Below are 21,856 nucleotides of genomic sequence, written 5' to 3' on the forward strand. Positions count from 1 at the left end.
AAAAAGAAATAAGCATAATGATGGGACGTCACCTTCAAAATCCCGTACTAGCTTCCAGGGACGTCATTGATTTTGACGTTGTTTGACCGAAGCTGGTTGACAGCTACATTACTTACTTTACTAAAAAAAAAAAGACGTTTCAGGACAATTATCGGGCTTGAGGTTTCATGATTAACATCCTTTATCTCCAGCATTGTCGAATACAAGTGTTGAAAACAGTCGGTGCAGGAATGCAAGCACAGGACTTAGATGGACGCGGAAGAGCGATATTTAAGCGCATTGACAACTTCAGTCGGCGGGTGCTGCATCACTAGAGTGCAGACGACGTCCTTTGTGACCACGGATTTCACCGTACCCTCGCGTATTTCCAACGATGTATCGCAGTATTACCTATTATCGCAGCATGTTGTACCCATGAGGCGAAAATAATTTATTTATGAATTGATTGATTGATTGATTGATTGATTGATTGATTGATTGATTGATTGATTGATTGATTGATTGATTGATTGATTGATTGATCGATTGATTGATTGTCAGCGGCTGTGACAGCGACGCAGTTGCCGGAACCTCAGCACCACCCCCGACAGACGGCGTGGCAGTCCACGACGCCAAAGTTCCCGACATTCCTAAGGCTGAGGACAAGGGAGAAGCCAAGGAGGAAGAAGTACAGAGCAGCAAGGTGCCCGTTGTGCCATCCCTGCCGGCTCAGCCGCAGGCAGGCAAGGAGGTCCCAGAACCACCGAAAAATGTAGGAACCGCCAAGCGTAAACGGTAAGCCCTATACGCTAGCATGAACGTTGACCCGTTTTCGAGAGTATGTCTGCAAAGGAGAGAGCCACCAGCGTGACCGAGGAGAGTCAAATTGCTGTGAATATCTTGTGACTGTTGCTTTCACTGGGCATCAAGCTACACTTAGGATATAGGCGACCGTTTCAAGCTCGCCGCCGCTAGGGAATGATATAATTCGTGATTCTCTATTGGCGCGCTGGAGGAATCGAGACTTCATATCATTATTTTTGCGTCTGTAAAAATTGTGACTGCTTCCGTACGCTGCCTTCGCTCGCTGGAGAAGAAATATTTTTTTAAAAATACGAGAAGTTATTGCAGATTGATATACCTGTCAAAGGATAATAGCGGGACCGAAAGAGAACATCGTGTCAGTATTTAAGTAATATTTCCCTCTGGTGTCTTTTCATCGGCTATAGATGATCGATCATTTAGATATCGAACGCAACCGCATAAGAAATATACATTTTTTTGGCACCGTATACAGACTTTTGAAAAAGAGTGCCTGTGCCAGATAGCACAATTCCAATACTAGAACTGGATTGCACGGATAGGCGGACATTACGTGAACAATAAACCGAGATTCGTTATTGACTAGTTATTGACGTTATTGACGTTATTGACGTCATTGACTAGTTATTGACGCCTAGCGAACACACCGGCTGCATATCGTGAAGTGCAACACGTGCCGTAGAGTAATTAGGTAAAACTTAATTATCGAAATTTTGTTGATTTACCATTTAACCTTTCCAGTTGACATCTATGTAGAAAGCACTACGTAGATGTCACTACGTAGGTATTGCATGTTGCTTTTCCGATACCCCGTGAACCCAAGTTGGCGTTAAAGATGTCGATTGAAGAGTGACACATGCCAGCTAACCCAGTGACATATTCCTAGTGGTCCCAGGAACACATACCCAGTGGCACATAGCCACATACACACTGGTCCGTATTCTAATGTGCACTACCTTAAGGATCGGCCCACGATCGAAAGTGGCAAGATACCATCCGTACAGTGGCTACAGGAAACTGGGTTGAGTTCGTCAAGAATGCCTCCACGCGTGGCTTTTCGATCTTCGTTACCGCCAAATTCAACGCGGTTACTACACCCTTGGGTTCACTGCAGATCAGCACTCACGTTCTTTAGCGGAAAACAGAAGCGCGCCCTTAGCCGCCAGTAAGCTCAAATGTACGAATGGTTGAACCAGCGACGCCGCAGGCAGGAGCCCAACGGGAAGCATGCCTCTTGTATATATAGCAGGCCTTCAAAGTTCTGCTGCGGGATGATCATGGTGCTCCTGGTCTTGTTCGCGGTGGCGCTGGCCCTGGCCACGGCCACCTTGGGTTATGTGGAGCGCTTCAATGACCGCGATCATCCCGTCCTCAAGGGCGTGTTCGGCACCGTGCGAGGCGCCCGCCACGTGCTCACCGACCAGGGGCGCGAGCTCCCCGTGTTCGCCTTCCTGGGGATCCCGTACGCCAAGCCTCCGCTGAGGGAACGGCGATTCCGGCCGCCCGTGCCGCTGGACAAGGAGGTGGGCGTTCGCCGCGCGGGTATGAATGAATGAACGAATGAATGAATGAATGAATGAATGAATGAATGAAGGAAGGAAGGAAGGAAGGAAGGAAGGAAGGAAGGAAGGAAGGAAGGAAGGAAGGAAGGAAGGAAGGAAGGAAGGAAGGAAGGAATGCGGCATTGACTAATGCGAATAGCTTTCTTTAGTTTGTTTTTTCTCCTCCGTAGTATGGTAGCAGCAGTATAGTATATAGGTCTCAATAGTTCTCTAGTGCCAACGCCAGCTAGACCTTTTTGAGACATATACGTTCTCTCAAGCGAGAGCTTCCCGTCGTGCGAATGTTTAGACGCTCTGGTCGCACTGGTCGAAGGAGAGGGGGGGGGGGTCACGGATTTCCGTTTCTTCGCCACCTTGTCCGACGGTTGCAAGCACGATCGCCACCGAAGTCCGCTGCATGCGTCTCTTCCCAAGTTCGGCCATTTCGTCCTGCCGGCTCACTAAGGCTTCGCTTAAGGCAACTGTCGCGATTTGTGGTTATATATTATTTGAAGCGCGAACGGTCAGACGAGTATCTGCCCTCCTTGGAGTAGCCAAGCTCAGAAGGAGACACAGCTGCGAAGCCGTTTGTCAAGACATCGTCGTCACGCTGGTTCCGTTGCCGTCGTACCGTCGTCTTCACGCTGCACCCATCGTGGTTGCGCCGTCGACATCTCCATCGCTGTCAACACCGTCGCCGTTGTGCCACTGACGCTTTCACCCCGCTGACATCATCATCATCATCAGCCTGGTTACGCCCACTGCAGGGCAACTTCTCCAACAACTCCGCTCATGTACTAATTGTGGCCATGCCGTCCCTGCAAACTTCTTAATCTCATCCGCCCTCCTAACTTTCTGCCGCCCCCTGCTACGCTTCCCTTCCCTTGGGATCCAGTCCGTAACCCTTAATGACCATCGGTTATCTTCCCTCCTCATTACGTGTCCTGCCCATGCCCATTTCTTTTTCTTGATTTTAACTAAGATGTCATTAACTCGCGTTTGTTCCCTCACCCAATCTGCTCTTTTCTTATCCCTTAACGTTACACCCGTCATTCTTCTTTCCATAGCTCCCATAGCTCCATTCCACCCGCTGACATGCCATCTACCAATACGTGTCGAAGATAATGTATGCGGCCAGCAGCAAGCATATAATACTTTGGAAGTCTTGCTTCTAGGTCCAGTTAAGTTCTGTGGTCAGCATTACATTAACAACCATTTTCGATGGTTTCTGCAACATTTTTTTTTAACAACCTTGTTCTAAATGTGTCAGGTTAGCAGAAGTGGGTAACAGAGAAAAGGATAGGAAAGAGGCACGGTGGGGATCAGGGGCCGATTCCGAGGAAACCATCTAAGTGCTGCTCTAAAAACGGCAGATGACGCCTGTTTCGCGGGCACGGATATGACTCGACGTCGTTTGGTGACGTCACGATCGAAGAGTGTAGACACATGTTCGCGGGCGAACGCAAAGAGCCCCTAGACGGTGCCCCGTGCTATCCACTCGCGGTCACATCCAAGCCTCGAGATCGGCCGTCAAGGTCCGGTGTCCGGAACTCGGGACAGAGGTTCCAATACTCGCCGTATAGACGGCTAAAATAGACAGCCATGGCGACAGCGGCCATCTTAAGTCTCGTTCAAATTCTGGATGTGCTCCAATACCGCAGTTCCTTCGAAATCAAGAGATACTGAAACCCTAATCTATACAGTACCAGCGGAACAAAATGGGCAGTGGTTGGGACGCCGCGCGGTCGCGTTTAGTGAAGCTGTGTTTATGGCGTACGAAGTCGAAAACGCTGTGGCGTGTGGGGTGCTTTAATGAGACCAGCATGCCCAGCCTACCCTGTCTCCAATTACATATATTATAAATAAAGGCGATTTCCGCAACGCATGACTATAAGTTCACATTAACGTCCACAGCCATTTTGAGACGGGTTCCGCCGCCACTTCACTCTTTTTTATTATTTGCTTTTTTTGTTGTTACCTCTACTTCCTGGAGTGACCAGAAGCAATATCCCTGCCCCCAATAATTAGGCATTAAATCAACAATATTTCACCCCATTCAAGAATTTAAAATAAGATTCGGTTCTTCTTATGAAATATAGTCCGACTGCTTCTTGTGACCGAGAAATATTCGTATTTTAGTTACACGGTTCTAGAAAAGCTACAAAAGAACTTTGTGCCAGTGTTGTCGCTGAAATGAAAGAGGCCCACACTGGAGCGTGTCATCAGTCGGCTTCGCCACCCTTACGAGAATTCTCTGGCAGTGGTCGTATCAGTGCGGCGTTTTCGCCTAGAATGTATGCCACTTTCGACTGTAGAACGAACATCAACAAAGCCTTGTAGCCGTCAGAAGTTGCTTCAAGTAAAGAAAAGAGCTTTGAACGTGCAGGTGCATTCCTAATTTCTGTTTTCACAGTTAGCCTTGTTTTTACAAGTGTTTTGTGTTCGGTTGTTAGCGACAAAGAGAGAGTGTGCGTGTGCATGAGCGCGAAGGAGCTTCGAAAGTAAAGGCGTCATAGTTGGTGTGTTGTCAACGCGTGCATTCCTATATTTTCTTATAGTTCTCGCTTTGTTTCTACAAGCGGTTTTGTTCGGTCCAACTGTTAGGTTGCTAGCGACAAAGAGAGAGTGAATTATGTGCGTGGCGTATGCCTTGGCAGTTTTCGTACCTATATCTGTGTGCACGAGTGCATCGGTGTTCATCCCCATCGCGATGCGGTCGCCGTGGTAGGCCGGCAACCAAGCCCACTACCTTGTAGTCAGCCGCGAAAGTTTCCGTAGCCTCAGAGCATCGCCTCCTCTATGTTTTAGAGGATCTGATGCTCAGCGCCGCTGCGTCTATTTAAGACCGTGTTCAGGGCAAGAGATCCCTTTTTCAATACCGTGCCGTTTCAACCAGCCTCCAACCTGACCTGTGTGCGCCATATAGTATACGGCCCAATACAAAGTTTACGGCAAGGAGCTCTCGAGCCGCAAGTATATGGCAATTCAGCCCAACACGAGGAAGTTAGGGGCAGCAGGCACGGATGTGCCTAAACTTCGTCCATCTGTCTTCGAACGGCTTCGTGATTTCGGAAATCGATCGCTTTCAACGAAATATTTCGTTATAAACGCAACGAGATCGTAATGAGCACGCGCACGTGCGTGGACACTTATACAGCCTTCGTGCGTTTAGGAAAATGCGATTTATTAAACATTTAGAAAGAGAAACCGCACCACAATAGCGTTCGAAGGCACAAAGATTTCTCGCATCCACGTACTGTATACGCATCATTCTCACGGTACAACCGTGGACTCCGAGATCGCTACGGCGCTCGTCGGCGCGATCTCGGAGGCGACGGTACAGTCGAACGATCGAAGGCTGCAGAGTTTCCTCTAGCAGTAAAGAGAGGGCACAAGAAAGATTAAAGGCAGCGATTTCCTCTGCAGTAATCGTTCTACCAAGCTCCGTGGTGCGCGGCATCATGCGATATATATTCATCGCTGCAGGAAGACGTGAAGCGGAACCCGCTAGGCAGGCAAGGGAAGCGTCCACCATGCCCGCAGCAGGACTTCTACCTCGGCAAGCAGAACGTCAGCACCACCAACGCCAGCGAGGATTGCCTGCACCTGAATATCTGGACGCCACCGTGGGAGTGCGAGCCGGAGAAGGAGCGAGCCGAGTGCAAGCTGCGAACCGTGCTCTTCTTTCTCTACGGAGCCGCCTTCCAGAACGGCGCGAACAGCTTCGAGGCACGTGCACTGCATGCGTGTTAACGAATTGGGCAAATTTGGGGCTAGTCCGCAGTCCGTAATGCATTTGGGCTTCTAGCGCAGCATAGCTAGGCGGTTTCCGGCGCACGTTGTGGATGCGCGCCATGTGTCGACAACACAGCGGGTCGCCAAATTCCGCGAAAAGGATCGTTACGTGCACGCGCGAGATTGTAGAAGCAGCAGCGGTGCTGAGTGATTGTGAATTCACCGTCATTCTATTCAAGAAAAAAAAATATTTTCTGCATGGTAACTGATGATAGGTGAACGCTCGCCATTGTACATGTGGTCCAGCTTTATGTGACTGGTTTGGTTTCACTCGGCTTTTAGAGCGCAGCTTTTAGGCGCCCGTTCCTGCGTTGAGCGCCGAAGTGCCTCGCCTGCGTAACCGAGCGAGCGCGGAGCGCAGCGAGGACTGAAGCAAGGAGGTAGCGAACAGAGCGCGAGGAGGAAAGCGGAGGAGGAGGCTATAATTAAAGCATGAGGAGGAAAACGGAGGAGGAGAGCATGGCGAAAGGTTGAGGAGAACAGCAGAAGAATGCGATAGCGAAGAGAACGTGAGGAGGAAAGAGGAGGAGGAGGCTACAAAGAGAGCGTGAGGAGGAAAACGGAGGAGGAGGGCATGGCGAAAGGGTGAGGAGAACAGCAGAAGACTGCTATAGCGAAGAGAACGCGAGGAGGAAAGAGGAGGAAGTCACTCTGAAGCACCACGAGATGGCGCTCACGTCCGGGCATCCGTAAAGCCCCTTAAACTTCGTAAAGTACTGCCACGCTTTGAAGAATGCCGCTTCCTCCTCGCGCGCTCTGACCGAGGCCGACGCTGCGTCGCTATTGGCCTAATAGCATCACGTGGGTCCTCGCGCCGTGCATCAGCGCCATTTTTGCTCGAGAAGCGCCTGCGGAGTGGCGAGGAGCGCATGTTGGCGCCGTTGCTACGCTCGAGCAGTGTAGGCGGCGCCACGGTCGAAGAGGGAGCGTGAAAGAGAGGAGAAATGAGGAGGAGTGAAGGCGGAGGAGGAGAGCGTCGCTACTTTACGAAGTTTAAGGGGCTTTAGGCATCCGCGGCGCCGCCTGCCTTCCGGTGGAAAGTAAAAAAAAGGAACCAGAAAGCTCGCCTTCGCGCACAGCGTTCGCCGCAAGCGTTTCCATTACGGTTGCATAAGGTTCAGTTGCAGGGAAGGGCAACTGTGTGGCCGGTCTATACATAGCACCACACGTCGCGGCTCTGCCAGTTGGTGCGGTGATCGGTGCGATGCCTCAATATATCGCGAAATGAAAACCCGCATAGAGCTGCGCTCAAACTTCGCATTAGGGAGTATCGTAATCGTCGGTGAATTTTGCTCAGATTTACATTTCCAGAACTCAGCAGATCACGTGACAACACTTGGCGTGCGGGAAAGGACAGCGGGCAGAAAACGAAAAGGGAACACCTATAGGAGGGAGTATGAAGACAGCCAGCTAGCCTGAGCAGCAAAACCAACCTCGTCTGACACCACTACTCCCTCCGTCCGGGGCCAGCGCGTTGGCTAGCTCTGGGAGCTAGGCTCTCCAAGGTTGCCGGATCTGTGGGATATGTGGGAAATTATGAAATATTACGTGTCAAAACGACCATATGATTATGAGGCACGCCGTACTGGAGTACTCCTGTTTAATTATGACTTCCTGTGGTTCTAACGCACACCTACATTTGATTGTTATGGGGAGCAGTTGGCTCCCCATCGAAATGCGGCCGCCCCGGCCGGCGTCAGATCCGCGACCTCGAGCTTAGCAGAGCAAGAACGCCACAGCCACTGCGCTACCACATCGGGCGGTTATGTGGAATATATACATTAAAGATACAACGTCTGTTGTATTCCTAATGCTGTCATTTATAAAACCAACACTAGAGGAAAATGCAGACAGTTGTTGGGGAGCGCCGTGCTACGCGAGCAAACGCATGAAAATACAGCTGTTCTAGCCGGCCCGGAGCAGACTACAATGGCGAGTCCCCCGACCATGGAGGAAGGAAAAAGTACAGGAGGGGCCATACCGCGACGCGATTGAAGCCAAATCTGGTGGCCCAACGCACGATCGCACGTCAAAGCGCGCGGTTTGTTTCAGTGTTCCAGCACCGCAGGCAGAGCCACGGCAGGGCAGCTGAAAAAGCGCGCTACAAATAAAAACTACTGACATAGCTACTGGGGACCATACATCTCGGCAAATCTCGATTCATGCTCCGTGATCTCTATGCAACAGGTCATGTGTCGGGCCACCGCTGTGGTTTCACGGAGCGTTCGCTTGCCAAGGCTGGCTGCGTGACGTAATGCTCCCTCCCATATCTTTCCCTCCTCCATGCCCCCGACAGACGTGGACCGGAGCGTAGAAGGCGTCCTCGCCCACAGCTCCGTAGAAGGTGGAGACAACCGCGGCGTCTACTACGGCGTTGGGCACGCGAATGGCGGATACACACGAATGCCGGCAACGCGTCCCTACGGCGTGGGCGAGGAGGACATCGAGGAACCCTACCGGAGCGCATTTAGCAACGCTGCCACTAGTCGCGCACGAGGATAATAGGTCGCGCTGGCCGAGCATGCGCCTAACTCTCGGGGACATCAGCGCAACAATGGCGCGAAAACGCGCCTCAGGTGTCCGTATGTATAACTGCCATAGCAATAAAAAAAATGGCGACAACGGCTAAACAAGTTCCTTAACGGCGCAACTGTGCAGCTGTACGACGGCCAGTACCTATCTGCCCTGGGCGACCTGGTTGTGGTAGTTCCGAACTACCGGGTCGGGGCACTGGGCTTCCTCAGCGGCCCGTCCAGAGGCGTGCTTCCGGGCAACGCTGGCCTCTACGACCAGCGGCTGGCACTGTCGTGGACGCTGAGCAACATCGAGATCTTCGGCGGCAACGCCTCTCGCCTGGTGCTGGCGGGTCACGACGCCGGCGCGGCGTCCCTGGGCTACCACCTCTTCTACGGGGACGCCGATCTCTTTACGCGCAACGTGGCCCGTTACATACTGCAGGGCGGAGGACCCTTCAGCAGGTGCGCACCTCTGCGGGTCTGTCAAATTGCACCAGTGGCCACCGAGATCGGAGGTCATGATTACACGCTCCTAGAAAAAAAAAATTACAGGGTCTCTTAAGATCTCTCTTACGAGGTGAACGGCGAAAGCGTACTCTTCCTCCCTTATCATTCACCTCTTTCTCTTTGCCTCTTGTCTTTCTCTTCTTTCTTTTAGTCATTGCTGCTCACTACTAAGAATGTTTAGTCACTTGTAATCAATTGTGGTCATTACCGGCCTCGTTAGACATGTTCGTCATATCCTAGTCATTAGCACTCATTACAAGTCATTTCAGAGAGTATTAGTCATTATTAGTCATTACTGGTCATTACTAAGAATTTTTAGTCATTTGTAATCACTTGTAGTCGTTACAATTCGTCGTTAGACATATCACCAGACTGAATTTGTCTGCTTTTACCCTTACTACCTCTAGGTTGATATGTTTCTTCTTGACCAATTTTACTATTTCTCTCCAAATTAAGGTGAATCCTAGCCCTCACTAACCTATGATCACTGCACTCCGCCCGCCCTTTACGCTACCTATCACTTCTACATCCTGCACTATACTAGGATCAGCAGAAAGTATGGAGCCAATTTCATTTCTTCTTTCCCCATTGGGGATTTTCCAGGTCCACTTTCTGTTGCTACGCTACGCTTCCCGAAAAAGGTGTTTATTATTCGAAGCTTATTCCTTTCTGCGAATTCTACCAGCATCTCTCCTCCTGCGTTCCTAGAATCGACGCCGTAGATGCAAATTGCTTGTTGATGCAAATTGCGTAGATGCAAATTGCGTAGATGCAAATTGCAAATTGCTTTTTCCCCATTTTTTCATTGAAGTCGCCTATTACTACAGTATACTGAGTTATCACTTTTCTCATCGCTAATTCAACATCTTCATAAAACTGATCTACTTCCCCATCATCGTGACTGGTTGTTGGAGCGTCGGCTTGTACTACCTTTAATTTATATCTGTTATTAAGTTTGACTACGACTAAAACTACCCTCTTATTAATGCTGTAGAATTCGTCAATGTTGCCCGCTATATACTTATGGATTAGGAATCCTACCCCGTATTGCTTCTTATCTGGCAGACCTCTATAGCAGGGGACATGGCCGTTATTTAGCAATGTATAAGCCTCACCAGTTCTTCTGATCTCACTAAGACTGATGATATCCCAAACATTGTCTGACAGTTCCTCAGAGAATCCTGGAAAAGCTAGCCTCTCACTCGACTGAGTTCAATTAAAGGTTGACAGGGTCAGTTTCCATTGGCGGCCTGTCCGTTACTGGTCATTACTGAGCATTTTAGTTATTTCTAATCAATTGTAGTCGTTACAAGTTGTCGTTAGACATATTGGTCATAGTCATTACTATAGTCATTTTAGTCATTACTATTCATCACTAGATATTTCTACTCATGTTAATCAATTGTCGTCATTACGAGCCGGCGTAAGGCATATTGGTCATTTCGGAGTCATTAATAGTAATTACAAGTAATTAGTAGTCACTATTAGTCATTACTAATCATTATTAACCTTTACCAATCTCTATTATAACGTTATCATGCACTAATTGTCACTATCAATCATTTTTCATTATTTAATCTGTCTTCATATGCCGTGATGACGCTTCGGCGGACACTCCGGCGGTCAGCTTTGCTGACACAAATTTCACCGTGGGCCTAAAAAGGCTTTCGCCATAAAAAAAAAATAGTAAAGATGTATATTCAAAGAATGATCTTTCTTTTTTTGCGTCTGTCTAGACTGCCTTGCGTGATACGGGGGCAAACCTGGGAGAAGGAAATTGCGACGCCACAGTGATGGTCAACGGTCAACACCCTGTTGGCACGGTATAGCGTCCGCGCCTCATGAAGAACGTAAGAGGGTCAACACGTTTTCAAAAGACGTCGGGTCGCACGGCAACCAAGGTCGTTACAAACCAAGCGCAGGCGTGCGGAGAGCTCGAACACAATGAAAAATTTGGGAGGACGCTTAAGCTTCGCCGCCGAACGCGATAGGATTCAAAGCGCCATGACAGCTTCTCACGCTTCCCGGCAACTGCAGCTTTTTATGTAAACGTAATGTTTTCATGGAAACGCTGGCGGCGAACATGCTATGCACGAAGGCGAACTTTACGGAAAGCCTTTCTAGGCTCATGGTGAAGTTGGTGTCAGCAGAGCTGACCGCCGGAGTGTCCGCCGAAGCGTCATCACGCCATATGAAGACAGATTACAGACGGGTTAAAGAATGAAAAATGATTGACAGTGAAAAAGATTGATGAAATGACCAGTATGTCTAACGCCAACTTGTAACGACTACAATTGATTAGAAATGACTGAAAATGCTTAGTAATGACCAGTAATGACTAACAATGACTGAAATGACTTGTAATGACTACTGATGAATATGATATGACCAACATGTCTAACGACGGCTTGTAATGACCACAATCGATTACAAATGACTAAAGATCGGTAGTAGTGAGCAGTAATGACTAATAATGACTGAAATGACTTGTAATGACCAGTACTGACTACTAATGACCAACATGTCTAATGACGAATTGTAACGACAATTGATTACAAATGACTAAAAATGCTTGCTAATGAGGCAAATGATAAGAGGAGGAAGAGGAGGCTTTTGCCGTTCACCTCTTAAGAGAGATCTTAAGAGACCCTATAATCTTGATGGTGTTTGAAGGAACCGAGGAGGCCACGCCCCCCCTACCTTTAGACAGACCTCAAAGAGCTGGAATATCGCATTAAAAGTGGTTTGTGTTTGAGTTTCTGCGTAATATAATTACGTTTTCTCGTACATTCATGTATATGAATATTACAATCTGACGCTACCATGTCTGTAGGTTGTGCGTAGGTCGTATATATAATTTACACAAATTTTCTGACGCATTTTACTTTCCGAAATTCACTTAGTTCAGCAACGCCTACATGCACCATGCGGAGGGCCTGCGTGGTTGTGGATGGTTCGGGACGATTTTCCCGGCCGCCGACGCTGACGCCGACAACGGATTTTCTGCGACACTGTGCCCTTAAAGTTAAAATGAGCCTTTACAAATATGTGCACGCTGGCTCGTAAACTGGGAAGTCGAGCAGCGTCGAGTGAAGGCGATGATCACTCGGTAACGTGGTGAACGCTTCACCCAGAGACGCGAAGCGTGTAATACCGTCCCTACACAGCGAAAGATATCCTTGGAGCGCGACGCCACACATGCCCGCATGAATGCGAATCCAGTGCAGTGGTTTTGCTGAAAGACAGACGCACACCTGGCACTTCTATTTTGCGCGACGCTTAACGGACGATCTGCCTGGCTCTAGGTGAAGCCATCGCATAGCGCAAACGAAACATACATGATGAACGCGATACACGACACCACTGGAGCGCTTGTGTTCTTCGTGTCTAACAAACTTTGCAGTATACCACTGAAAAAAGTGCTGCCATGAGTATCAGCCACAACAAAAGTGCCTGCTGGGATTTATCACTCACGGCCAACGCCGCCGACACCGACGACACCGTCTTTTCCGCGACACGAGCTCCTTAACGCTGTCGCGTTAAAACTGCTGCATGTCCAACCTACTTCCTCGGAGGCACCTCTATGAAGACTGCTCAGGCCTTTCCCATTTGTTTTATTTGCGCTACAGTCGTTTCGCCGTGCATAAACCGACTAGCCCAAGAACACGTTGTCCCGAGTTACCTCTCTCTCCGCGGTTCGTTGGTTTTATACGAATGCCGAGATTGTGACAAGTTTTCACCGCCGCGGTGTCGAGCAGGTACAAGGACGACGGGCTGGAAGGCGCCCACCTCCTGGCGACCAACCTGCAGTGCGGCAACGACCTGTCGGCCCCCGTGACGCTGCGTTGCCTGCAGAACTCCGACGTGGACGCCGTGGCGCGGAGCCCTCTGGCGTCCAGATTCGTGCCGCTACTGAACCGGACGCCGGTGTCGCATCCGCAGCCGCGTCGAAAAGCGTCGGATCGCGGTGAAAAACGCAAGGTGCCGCGCGTATACCGCGCTCTCTTAAGGCTCACCCATAGAGTTTCTCACAACATTACCGTGTTATACTGATGAGCAAAACGTGAACAAGGTGAATGCAGTAGCCAACGTTTCGACAAGTGGACTTGTCTTCTTCAAGTCCACTTGTCCACAAGTCCACTTGTCGAAATGTTGGCTCCTGCATTCACCTTGTTCACGTTTTGCTCATCGTCTTGAATTTCCATCTCCCGCATTCCCCGTCTTTTCTCCGTGTTATAGTGAGAAACTCTGTGGGCGCACCCAAGCTCTGAGCCTAATTTGTGCCTTCAGAATCGACGCGAACAGCTAAACGCCAGCAAACGGCTGTTAAAAATATGTGACGTCACTACAGGAGCTAGTGCGGAAACTTCAAGAGGGCGCCGCTAAGCATATTTTTCGTTTTGGCGCCTTCCGCGGGTTGAGACCTCACTCGGGGTACGCGAATTATCTCAGGTTACCCTTGCCTCTTTCTTCACCTTGTGGGTGCAGGCTGCTGGCTGCCATGTCATCGAGTATAGATCAAGACCACTACCTATACTACCAGCTACCACATAACCCACTAGACCGATATACTCGCTAGTTTTGCCCCTACGCGACGTTATGGACACCACAGATGGTGCCATAATGTTGTTGGGGGTAGAATTACTGTATATGCTCCCCTCGGGGGGAACTACCTTCGGGGCTTTGGTTTGCTTTCGGCAAGTTCTTCGACAAGTGATATGTGCGGCTTTGGTTTGGTGTGCAGTTTCTACGATATAATATTGGTTCAAGCGGATGGCGTCGTTGGCCGCCACACGCTGGCACTTAGTCCGGCTGCTTCCCAAACGAACACGTGTCAAGCTCCATTATGTGCTCCACGCATACGGGAGCGTTCAACACTAAGAGCGCGCCTGGATTCTCGGGAGACTTGTATGTTTTGCACAGACATTTGAATCAGTAGCGTTACCTATGCATAACATTTGCATAGAATTAAAGCAAAGTTTCGCTTTAATGCCGACTCCCCCCATACGTGAGATCCACCAAAATCTTTTTTTTTTGTATTTAAGAAGTATGAGTTTGTTATCCTTCTACCATTTTGACTGAAACCAGGTTCTCATCCACCGAGGTAGCTCTGTGGTTGAGCCTTCCCGCTGCTAAGCTCGAGGTCGCGGGCTCGATTGCCTACCGCGGCGGCCACATTTAGGCGAGGCCGAAATGCAAAAACGCTCGTGTACTTAGATTTAGGTGCACGCCGAAGAGCCCCAGATGTTCAAAATTAATCCAGAACCCTCCCCTGCAGCGTCTCTTATAGCCCCAAAGCTGGTTTCGAACATTAAATTCCATGAATGAATGAATGAATGAATGAATGAATGAATGAATGAATGAATGAATGAATTCAGTCAGTCAGACAGTCAGTCAGTCAGCAAGTCAGTCAGTCGATCGATCGATCGATCAATCAATCGAACCGGGATCTTGGCTCAGGAGACGGGTCCCCAGGGCAAGCAGTTCCTGCTGGGCCGCGTAGTGCTCGAAGGAGTCTACCCCTGGTTCGTCGAGCACCAGCGCACGGGCTCCAACGACCCGCTGTACTTGGCCACTCACCTCATTGGCCGCAAGGCACTCGAGGAATGGCAGACTGCCACGGGAACGACGCTGCGGCCGTCAGCAGGAGACACGCTGTACCAGGAGGCCGTCGGCGACGTCCTGGTGAGCGCGCGATGACATGCGATCTCTAGTGGTCGGTCAAGAAGCTAGCCACAAGCTGCGTGCTTACAAAGTGCGGCTCATAGAGTTTCTCACTATATTACCTAGAGGGAAATCTGGCGCTGCTGCGCTGTGGTATGCATGGGAATGCCGGTACATTGTGACCTCGGATTCGCATCGTTCCCGGAGAGCCAGGAAAGCACCGTTCCGTCTGGCACAATGATCCATTTTCTACTAAAATAGCACGGAAAAAGCTGTTTTAGCTTTATTATTGCACAAGAATATCTTTTGTTCAACTATGAGAACTTGTTATTTATTACATGTACAACTATATGATAGGTAAAATGTATCAGCGGGCCGCTAAAGTTGGAGGACAGACGGCAAGATTCGCGCTCGCTTTGAAACAGTTTGTCGTCTGTTCTTGCGCCAGATTTCCCTCTAGGTGCTATAGTGAGAAACTCTATGGTACGGCAACTACGTTGACATGTTTGGGTACGAATTCACAAAGCTTTTCGTTCCTACGAGCGTTTATAGAAGCCACGTCTTCCTGACATGTGCTATAAAGCGATAGGTGAGTATAGCTTCAGAGATATGGCAGCGCACGCGGTCGCCGGATCTCAGAGGCCATGCAGTGATACTATGGTAGAAGTGATCACCGGCCAAATAAAAAGAAAACGCTCAATGTAACCCCAGTGAGATGCCGTCTCGACCGTCCAGCACGCTGACGTCCATGTACTCTTGGCAGGTGGCGTGCCCTATGTCTGAGATGGCCGAGGTGCTGCAAGCTTGGGAGAACCGTGTGTACGCCTACATTCTGGGCTACCGCCCCAGGTATTCGAGTTGGCTCAACCAGACCGAGGCCGTCCGCTTCGAGGACATGCACATGGTGTTCGGCATGCCGCTCAGACCCGACGTGCCTTCGAGCGAGCTGGACAAGCAGTGGTCCCGCACCATGATACGCGTGTGGTCCACGTTCGCGCACACGGGGTGAGACGTGGCGGCGTTTGACCAGAGCTCACACTGGCCGAGTTCCAATACCGGACGCGTAGACAGCCAAATAGACAGCTAAGAGGACAGCGGCCATCCGAAGTCTCGTTCCAACTATGACGAAGCCGGCAAAAAAGATTGCTTCAGACAGCATGTGAGGGTGTGTTCCGATTCTGGCCAGCATCGGACACACTCTACATAGACAGTTAAGGAGACAGCCGAGACCATAGAGTTTCTCACTGCATTACCTAGAGGGAAATCTGGCGCTGCTGCGCTGTGGTATGCATGGGAATGCCGGTATATTGTGACTTCGCATTGGCATCGTTCTCGGAGAGACGGGACACCTTGAAGACGCGCTTGGCAAGTACCATTCCGTCTGTCACAATGATTCATTTTCTACTAAAACAGCACGTGAAAAGCTGTTTTAGCTTAATTATTACGCGAAAACATGTTTTGTTTAACTATGAGAACTCGTTATTGCGTGTACGACTATATGTTACGTAAAAAGTATCAGCGGGCCGCTAAAGTTGGAGGACGGACGACAAGGTCCGCGCTCGCTTTGAAACAGTTGGTCGTCTGTTGTTGCCTTTCTTCACTTGGTCATGCATTGTAGGTGAGTGAAGATGCAATATGCGTCAATGGAAACATTTCATGAAGATTTTACTTTGAGAACGCGTTATTTATGTAGCCATATCCACGTTCTAGACGAAGTCTCTTACAACACCAGCCAACACGAGCCTCGCAGACACATATACTGTCATTCCCATGACGGCACGGTGCCCCCTTAAGAAATTCCCATAGACGGTGGCGCCAGATTTCCCTCTAGGTGTCATAGTGAGAAACTCTATGACCGGACGCGTAGACAGCCAAATAGACAGCTAAGAGTACAGCGGCCATGCGGAGTCTCGTTCTAACTATGACGAAGCCGGCAAAAAAAAGATTGCTTCGGACAGCATGTAAGGGTGTGTTCAAATTCTGGCCAGCATCGGAGACACTCTACATAGACAGTTAAGGAGACAGCCGAGACAGCTTCGAATTCATGTAATGAAACGCGTTTTGTACCGTCTGGAAGGCGTCCGGAAGACGCTTCTGAGAAAAAGTTGAGAAAAGCACGCATGATTTCTGTATTTTAAGTATTTGCGCCTGCGAGCATACGAAAAAACACGATGTGACTTACATTAAGCACGTAGGAGAGCGTGTCTACGTTTTTTTGTGCGCAGACGATCTTCCTGTCAGCTTTCCAAGCGTCCTGCTCAGCCGCCATATTGTTTGGACAGGAAAGTCGCCCGCGTCGTTTTTGACTCCGATGCTGTCTTCGCGACTTTGACGTCTTCGTGAGAATTGGAGTAGACGGCCACTGTCCGCTTAGCCGTCTACTTTGCCGTCTTAGGGAAGTACTGGAACACAGCCTAAATCCGAAACTATGCGTGCTACTTCACTACCAAAACAAGATGGCGGCTTAGCAGTATGCTTGTAAACTCCACGGGCAGGTTGCCTGCGCACAAGAAAACATAGTGACGATTTCTAATGTGCTTAACGTAAGCCTAGTGTTTTTCATTTGTTTTCACACGAAAAACGCGAGGTGGCGTCAAGTCGCAAGGACGTCTTCCAGATACGTTCCATTGCTGGAGCTCGAAGCTGTCTTCTTAGCTGTCAACGTTGGACTGTCTCCAATTCTGGTCTGAATTGGGAACACACCCGCTGTTATGTGGGTTTACCATCATGGTATCTCTGCGACGTTTATCGTTGTCTTGCCGACAAAGTATAGTACTTCATCTACATCTGTGGTCTTGTGTAGGATATGACGATGTAGTCTCCCTTAGGTTAAATCAACGCGTAAAAAGAGCGCAGTAGGGCTGGGAAATTGAATACGGAAGAGTCAATTGCAGCAGATACTTCAGAGTTCGCTAATGGCGAATTGCCACTTATTAAAATCCGCTCCTTATAGTAGGTAGGTAACAGTCGTTTTGTGCACAGCTTGTACGGAACATTATTTCGCGTGACAAAACGCGCTCCCGCTCCTACGTACAACAGGTGAAGCTGTCGAGCATATATAGTGTGATTGAGAGGAGCGCGCTGCTGCAGGTTTAAGAATTCAGGTCCCGCGTGCCATTCATGTCATCGGGATTAGGGTAACCTTAAGGTATGGTGTCATTCCTATGCCGTGAAATGATAAGGCCAGGGTATCGTGATTGTTGGCAGGGTTATAGCGGAAGTAAATGTGTACGGTATGGATAGGGTACGACGGTGCAGGGCGGTGATAGAAAGTGCCAGTCGAGGGACTTAATAGAAAGGAAAGGAAAACGCGAAAATGAAATGGAACGCTAGATAACGAAGAGAGCACTTGCAAGGAACCACGTCATTATTTCATGTTAAACCACCAGAAGCTGCACTGTAGGCTGTGACGGACAATGCACTGGAACCCTACGGGAACTTGACCACCTGATACCCAAATAATGTAAGCGAGCTGTTCTTGATTCCCGACCCGAACGAAAAGGGCTTCTCTGCCATCGGAAATAAAACACGCTTCATCGGGCTAAAGCCGGTAGACGTAACATTGAGTGCGCGCTAGATGAATCGCTGCATTTTACAAGAAGACAGGAAATCGACTGCATACATTTTAGCATATCGAGGACGTTACTATAGTGCCAGACGTGTACCGCAATACCGAGAGATTGGTGCACGGGTCAACCAATGGTGCGTCAGAAACGTTGTTTTGCACAACTTTTGCCCGACGAACCGGAGTCCCCTATTGCTCAAGTGCACGTACGTGACCGAAAGGGAAGGCAATAAGGAAAGCACGCCACAAGCGGAGTGAACCCATATAAGAGCTATCGCCGTAAATGTTTCGCGCCCTCTGGCGTCGTAAAAATGCAGAAAAGGTCGCAATTTCTCTAGCTACCGCAGCAGAATCTCGAGCCTATGTCTACATATGCACTATGTCCGCAGTGCTAAATTGAAAAAAAGTGAAAGGTTGCAAACCTTTCTTTGAAGACGCAAAAATTCTCTCTAGACACAGATGCCAAACCACGCGGGAAATTATCGAGGCATTCCACATAAAAAGATTAGGAGACACTTGCGTCAGTCATGCTTCGTTGTCTCTGTTAGATTGCGAATTTCAGTACCTTCGCAATAGGTGTACTAATCTGAAGTAATTTTTGTTCTTTGGCTTCCATACCCCCTGATATGTTTAACTGATGCTTTTTACCTTGTCATGTTCTCATGCTACGGTTTTTGCAATCACCTATATATATATGTTCTTCGTTTTAATAAAAATTCAGTTGAGAGTTAGCGCTCGTCCTGTCTGCTCCTTCTTTGTCCGTGTTTCACTTCGCGCTAAAAGGCAAGATCATGTGCTAAATTTATTCCATCTCTTGCTTTATTGCAGGAAAGCGCCTGTGATGGACGGCTCGAAGTGGCCAGTATACGACCCTCTGCGGCCCGCCTTCATGAAGCTGGGTGTCGACGGCATGAGCATGGAGCCTGACACAAGGAGGGCGCGCTGCGACTTCCTGCGCAGCCACCACAACCCGTACTGATCGGGAAGCGATAAGGAAGCTTCCCCAGCAGCGCCACCTACCGCAAGAAGCATTTCTGTTGACTGCGATACGTAGTGGTTATCCCCGCACGTATATACGCGCGAATGCGCTCGCGCGCGACATAGTTCTTACAAGTTCTTCCAGCAATGATTAAACGCAAAACCTTTCGAGTTGTGTCCATATAATGGTTGGTTTCGTTTGTATATACAGTGGTGGAACAAAACATTGCGGCAGAACTAATCTCGCAATGGCTGTCGACGGTAATGAGAATAGCATTTGAGCAATGTAACGACGAACCGTATTCCTAAAGTCTGCTTTATTTACCCCTTTTATAGTGGCATTTCTGAGACTCGTTGCTTTGGCTATATACCACATACTCCGATATCGTCCCAATTTGCTTTGATGGGAAGACCTTTGCTGCCGTTGTGGTCGACTCCAGTGGCAAGATTTCGAATAGCGCCTCTATTTGCGCTTCAGACCCCGGAGTCGCCGAGCAAGCCGCCATCGCCCTCGCCCTGCTAGACGGCCGTGGATCCGAGATATAGCGATTCCAAAACGGCAGTTAGGAGTTTTCAGAAGAGTTGCATTGCCAAGCAAGCTACTCGTCGTCTTAGCAGCTCGAGTCCGTATGCTCCCATGCATCATTCAATCCACTGGTTTCCCGCCCACGTAGGGTCGGCCGAGGGTGCTCCCCTGAACCTTAATGAGTCTGCTCACGAGGCTGCGCGTGACTTCACCGACTGCGCTTCCTCTAAGGAGCGCCGACTCCCCTCCTCCCTACGGCCACAAGGACGCTCCCGCTGCTCACAACGAGAATATTAAATTCTTCTACTGTTCCAGAAGGGTCCTTCCACCCCCTCACCCCAAGCTGAATAGGGCGCAAGCCGTTTCGCTTAGACTTATACAGACCAGCACATATCCGTGTCTGTCCGCTCTCCACGAGGCTTACCCCTACGTGTATCGCGACGACGCCTGCCCGTCCTGCGGGCAGACCTCCACTCTAGCGCACATGCTCTGGGAATGCAGGTCAACATACCCCAAGTTCATTAAGCAGGAGTGGGACTCGCTTCTGCGTAGCACCGTTTTGGACAAGCAAATCATGGCTGCCCGCCGTGCCCACGCGACCGGGCCGGTGGGCTAGACCAGCTGCCGGTCCCGAGGTGGGACTAGCCGGGTGCGCGACGAATTCGCGTCCTCGCCGGACCTGCAATAAAATTTCTTCACTCACTCACTCACTCACTCACTCACTCACTCACTCACTCACTCACTCACTCACTCACTCACTCACTCACTCACTCACTCACTCACGTGACAGTCACCCATCAACAGGGCGGCACGGTAGCGCCGAGTGCCCACTCTATGACGCCGACGCAATAACGATGGAATGACAAAGACGGAATGATATCGATGGAACTTCAAAGGCGGTCTAACGACGACGCCATGGCGACAATGAGATGTCGATTCTTAAATTATGCGGTGCAGACAAGACAAGACAAGACAAGACAAGACAAGACAAGACAGACAGACAGACAGACAGACAGACAGACAGACAGACAGACAGACAGACAGACAGACAGACAGACAGACAGACAGACAGACAGACAGACAGACAGACAGACAGGAACTGGATGGATGGATGGATAGATGGATGGATGGATGGATGGATGGATGGATGGATGGATGGATGGATGGATGGATGGATGGATGGATGGATGGATGGATGGATGGATGGATGGATGGATGGATGGATTGACGGACGGACGGACTGACGGACGGACGGACGGACGGACGGACGGACGGACGGATGGATGGATGGAGATGGATGGATGGATGGATGGATGGATGGATGGATTATGCCTTTTCTGAGTTCTCAGCTACACTGCTCAGAATGTTGGAGCTGCATTATGCCAGAAAACTATAGCCATGAGCAATGGCTTTTTGGAACACTTGCCGCAATGTTATTCACACCGCCTGGGCAAGCGTCATGCACACAACTTTCATATTCCAAGAACGTATCACAAGGAAACCATGTATGTCCTAAATCAGGCATGGGTTTGTGAGAGAAGTTTAATGTGGCATACACGAACAATTATCTGTACCGCATAGGACTTACCACTAGCCCATACTGTGATAACTGTCGCAACTTAGAGACAATTGAGCACGTATTACTAGAATGCCCCGCGTACCGCGACGAGAGACAATTTTTTGAGCACCAAATGGACATGATTTGCCCCGAACCGTTAACGTTACCGACCATCTTAGGTCCAATGCCCGGCCCTTCAAAACAGCGACGGGTTTTGGATTTATTGTTCAAATACCTGACAGAAATTGGTCAAATAGGAAAGCTTTAAGAATTGCATCCTTCCTATACAAAAGCCTAAATTTACCCGCCATGCCACCTGTAAAAATTAGTATCAGGTCCAGTCGGACATTTCATATTTATTTTTATCCTTTTTTTTTCTCCCACTAATATCTGGAATCTTTTAAT

At 49.4% G+C, this 21,856-nt stretch overlaps 2 protein-coding genes across 4 annotated transcripts in view; one reads left to right on the forward strand and one right to left on the reverse strand.

The window, feature by feature from the left end:
* The window catches only part of LOC135917325 (acetylcholinesterase-1-like), a 121,627-nt gene extending 102,089 nt beyond the window's left edge, over nucleotides 1-19,538 (forward strand). The window contains exons 6-13 of one of the 3 annotated variants that reach the window (XM_065450907.1): nucleotides 541-774; nucleotides 2,048-2,324; nucleotides 5,829-6,071; nucleotides 8,796-9,115; nucleotides 12,919-13,141; nucleotides 14,621-14,845; nucleotides 15,588-15,829; nucleotides 19,218-19,538. In XM_065450907.1, coding sequence (XP_065306979.1) covers nucleotides 541-774; nucleotides 2,048-2,324; nucleotides 5,829-6,071; nucleotides 8,796-9,115; nucleotides 12,919-13,141; nucleotides 14,621-14,845; nucleotides 15,588-15,829; nucleotides 19,218-19,368 — 1,915 coding nt within the window. In that variant the 3' untranslated portion in view covers nucleotides 19,369-19,538. Of the gene's footprint in view, nucleotides 1-540; nucleotides 775-2,047; nucleotides 2,325-5,828; nucleotides 6,072-8,795; nucleotides 9,116-12,918; nucleotides 13,142-14,620; nucleotides 14,846-15,587; nucleotides 15,830-19,217 lie in introns of those variants that run through there. The other 2 variants (XM_065450908.1, XM_065450910.1) reach the window with 2 other exon arrangements.
* Nucleotides 1-21,856, reverse strand: part of LOC135917327 (lactadherin-like) — a 127,349-nt gene that overhangs the window by 102,040 nt on the left and 3,453 nt on the right. The gene's annotated exons all lie outside the window — the stretch shown is intronic.

This window comes from Dermacentor albipictus, chromosome 9 (genome assembly GCF_038994185.2).
Source record: "Dermacentor albipictus isolate Rhodes 1998 colony chromosome 9, USDA_Dalb.pri_finalv2, whole genome shotgun sequence".
Lineage (NCBI taxonomy): Eukaryota > Metazoa > Arthropoda > Arachnida > Ixodida > Ixodidae > Dermacentor > Dermacentor albipictus.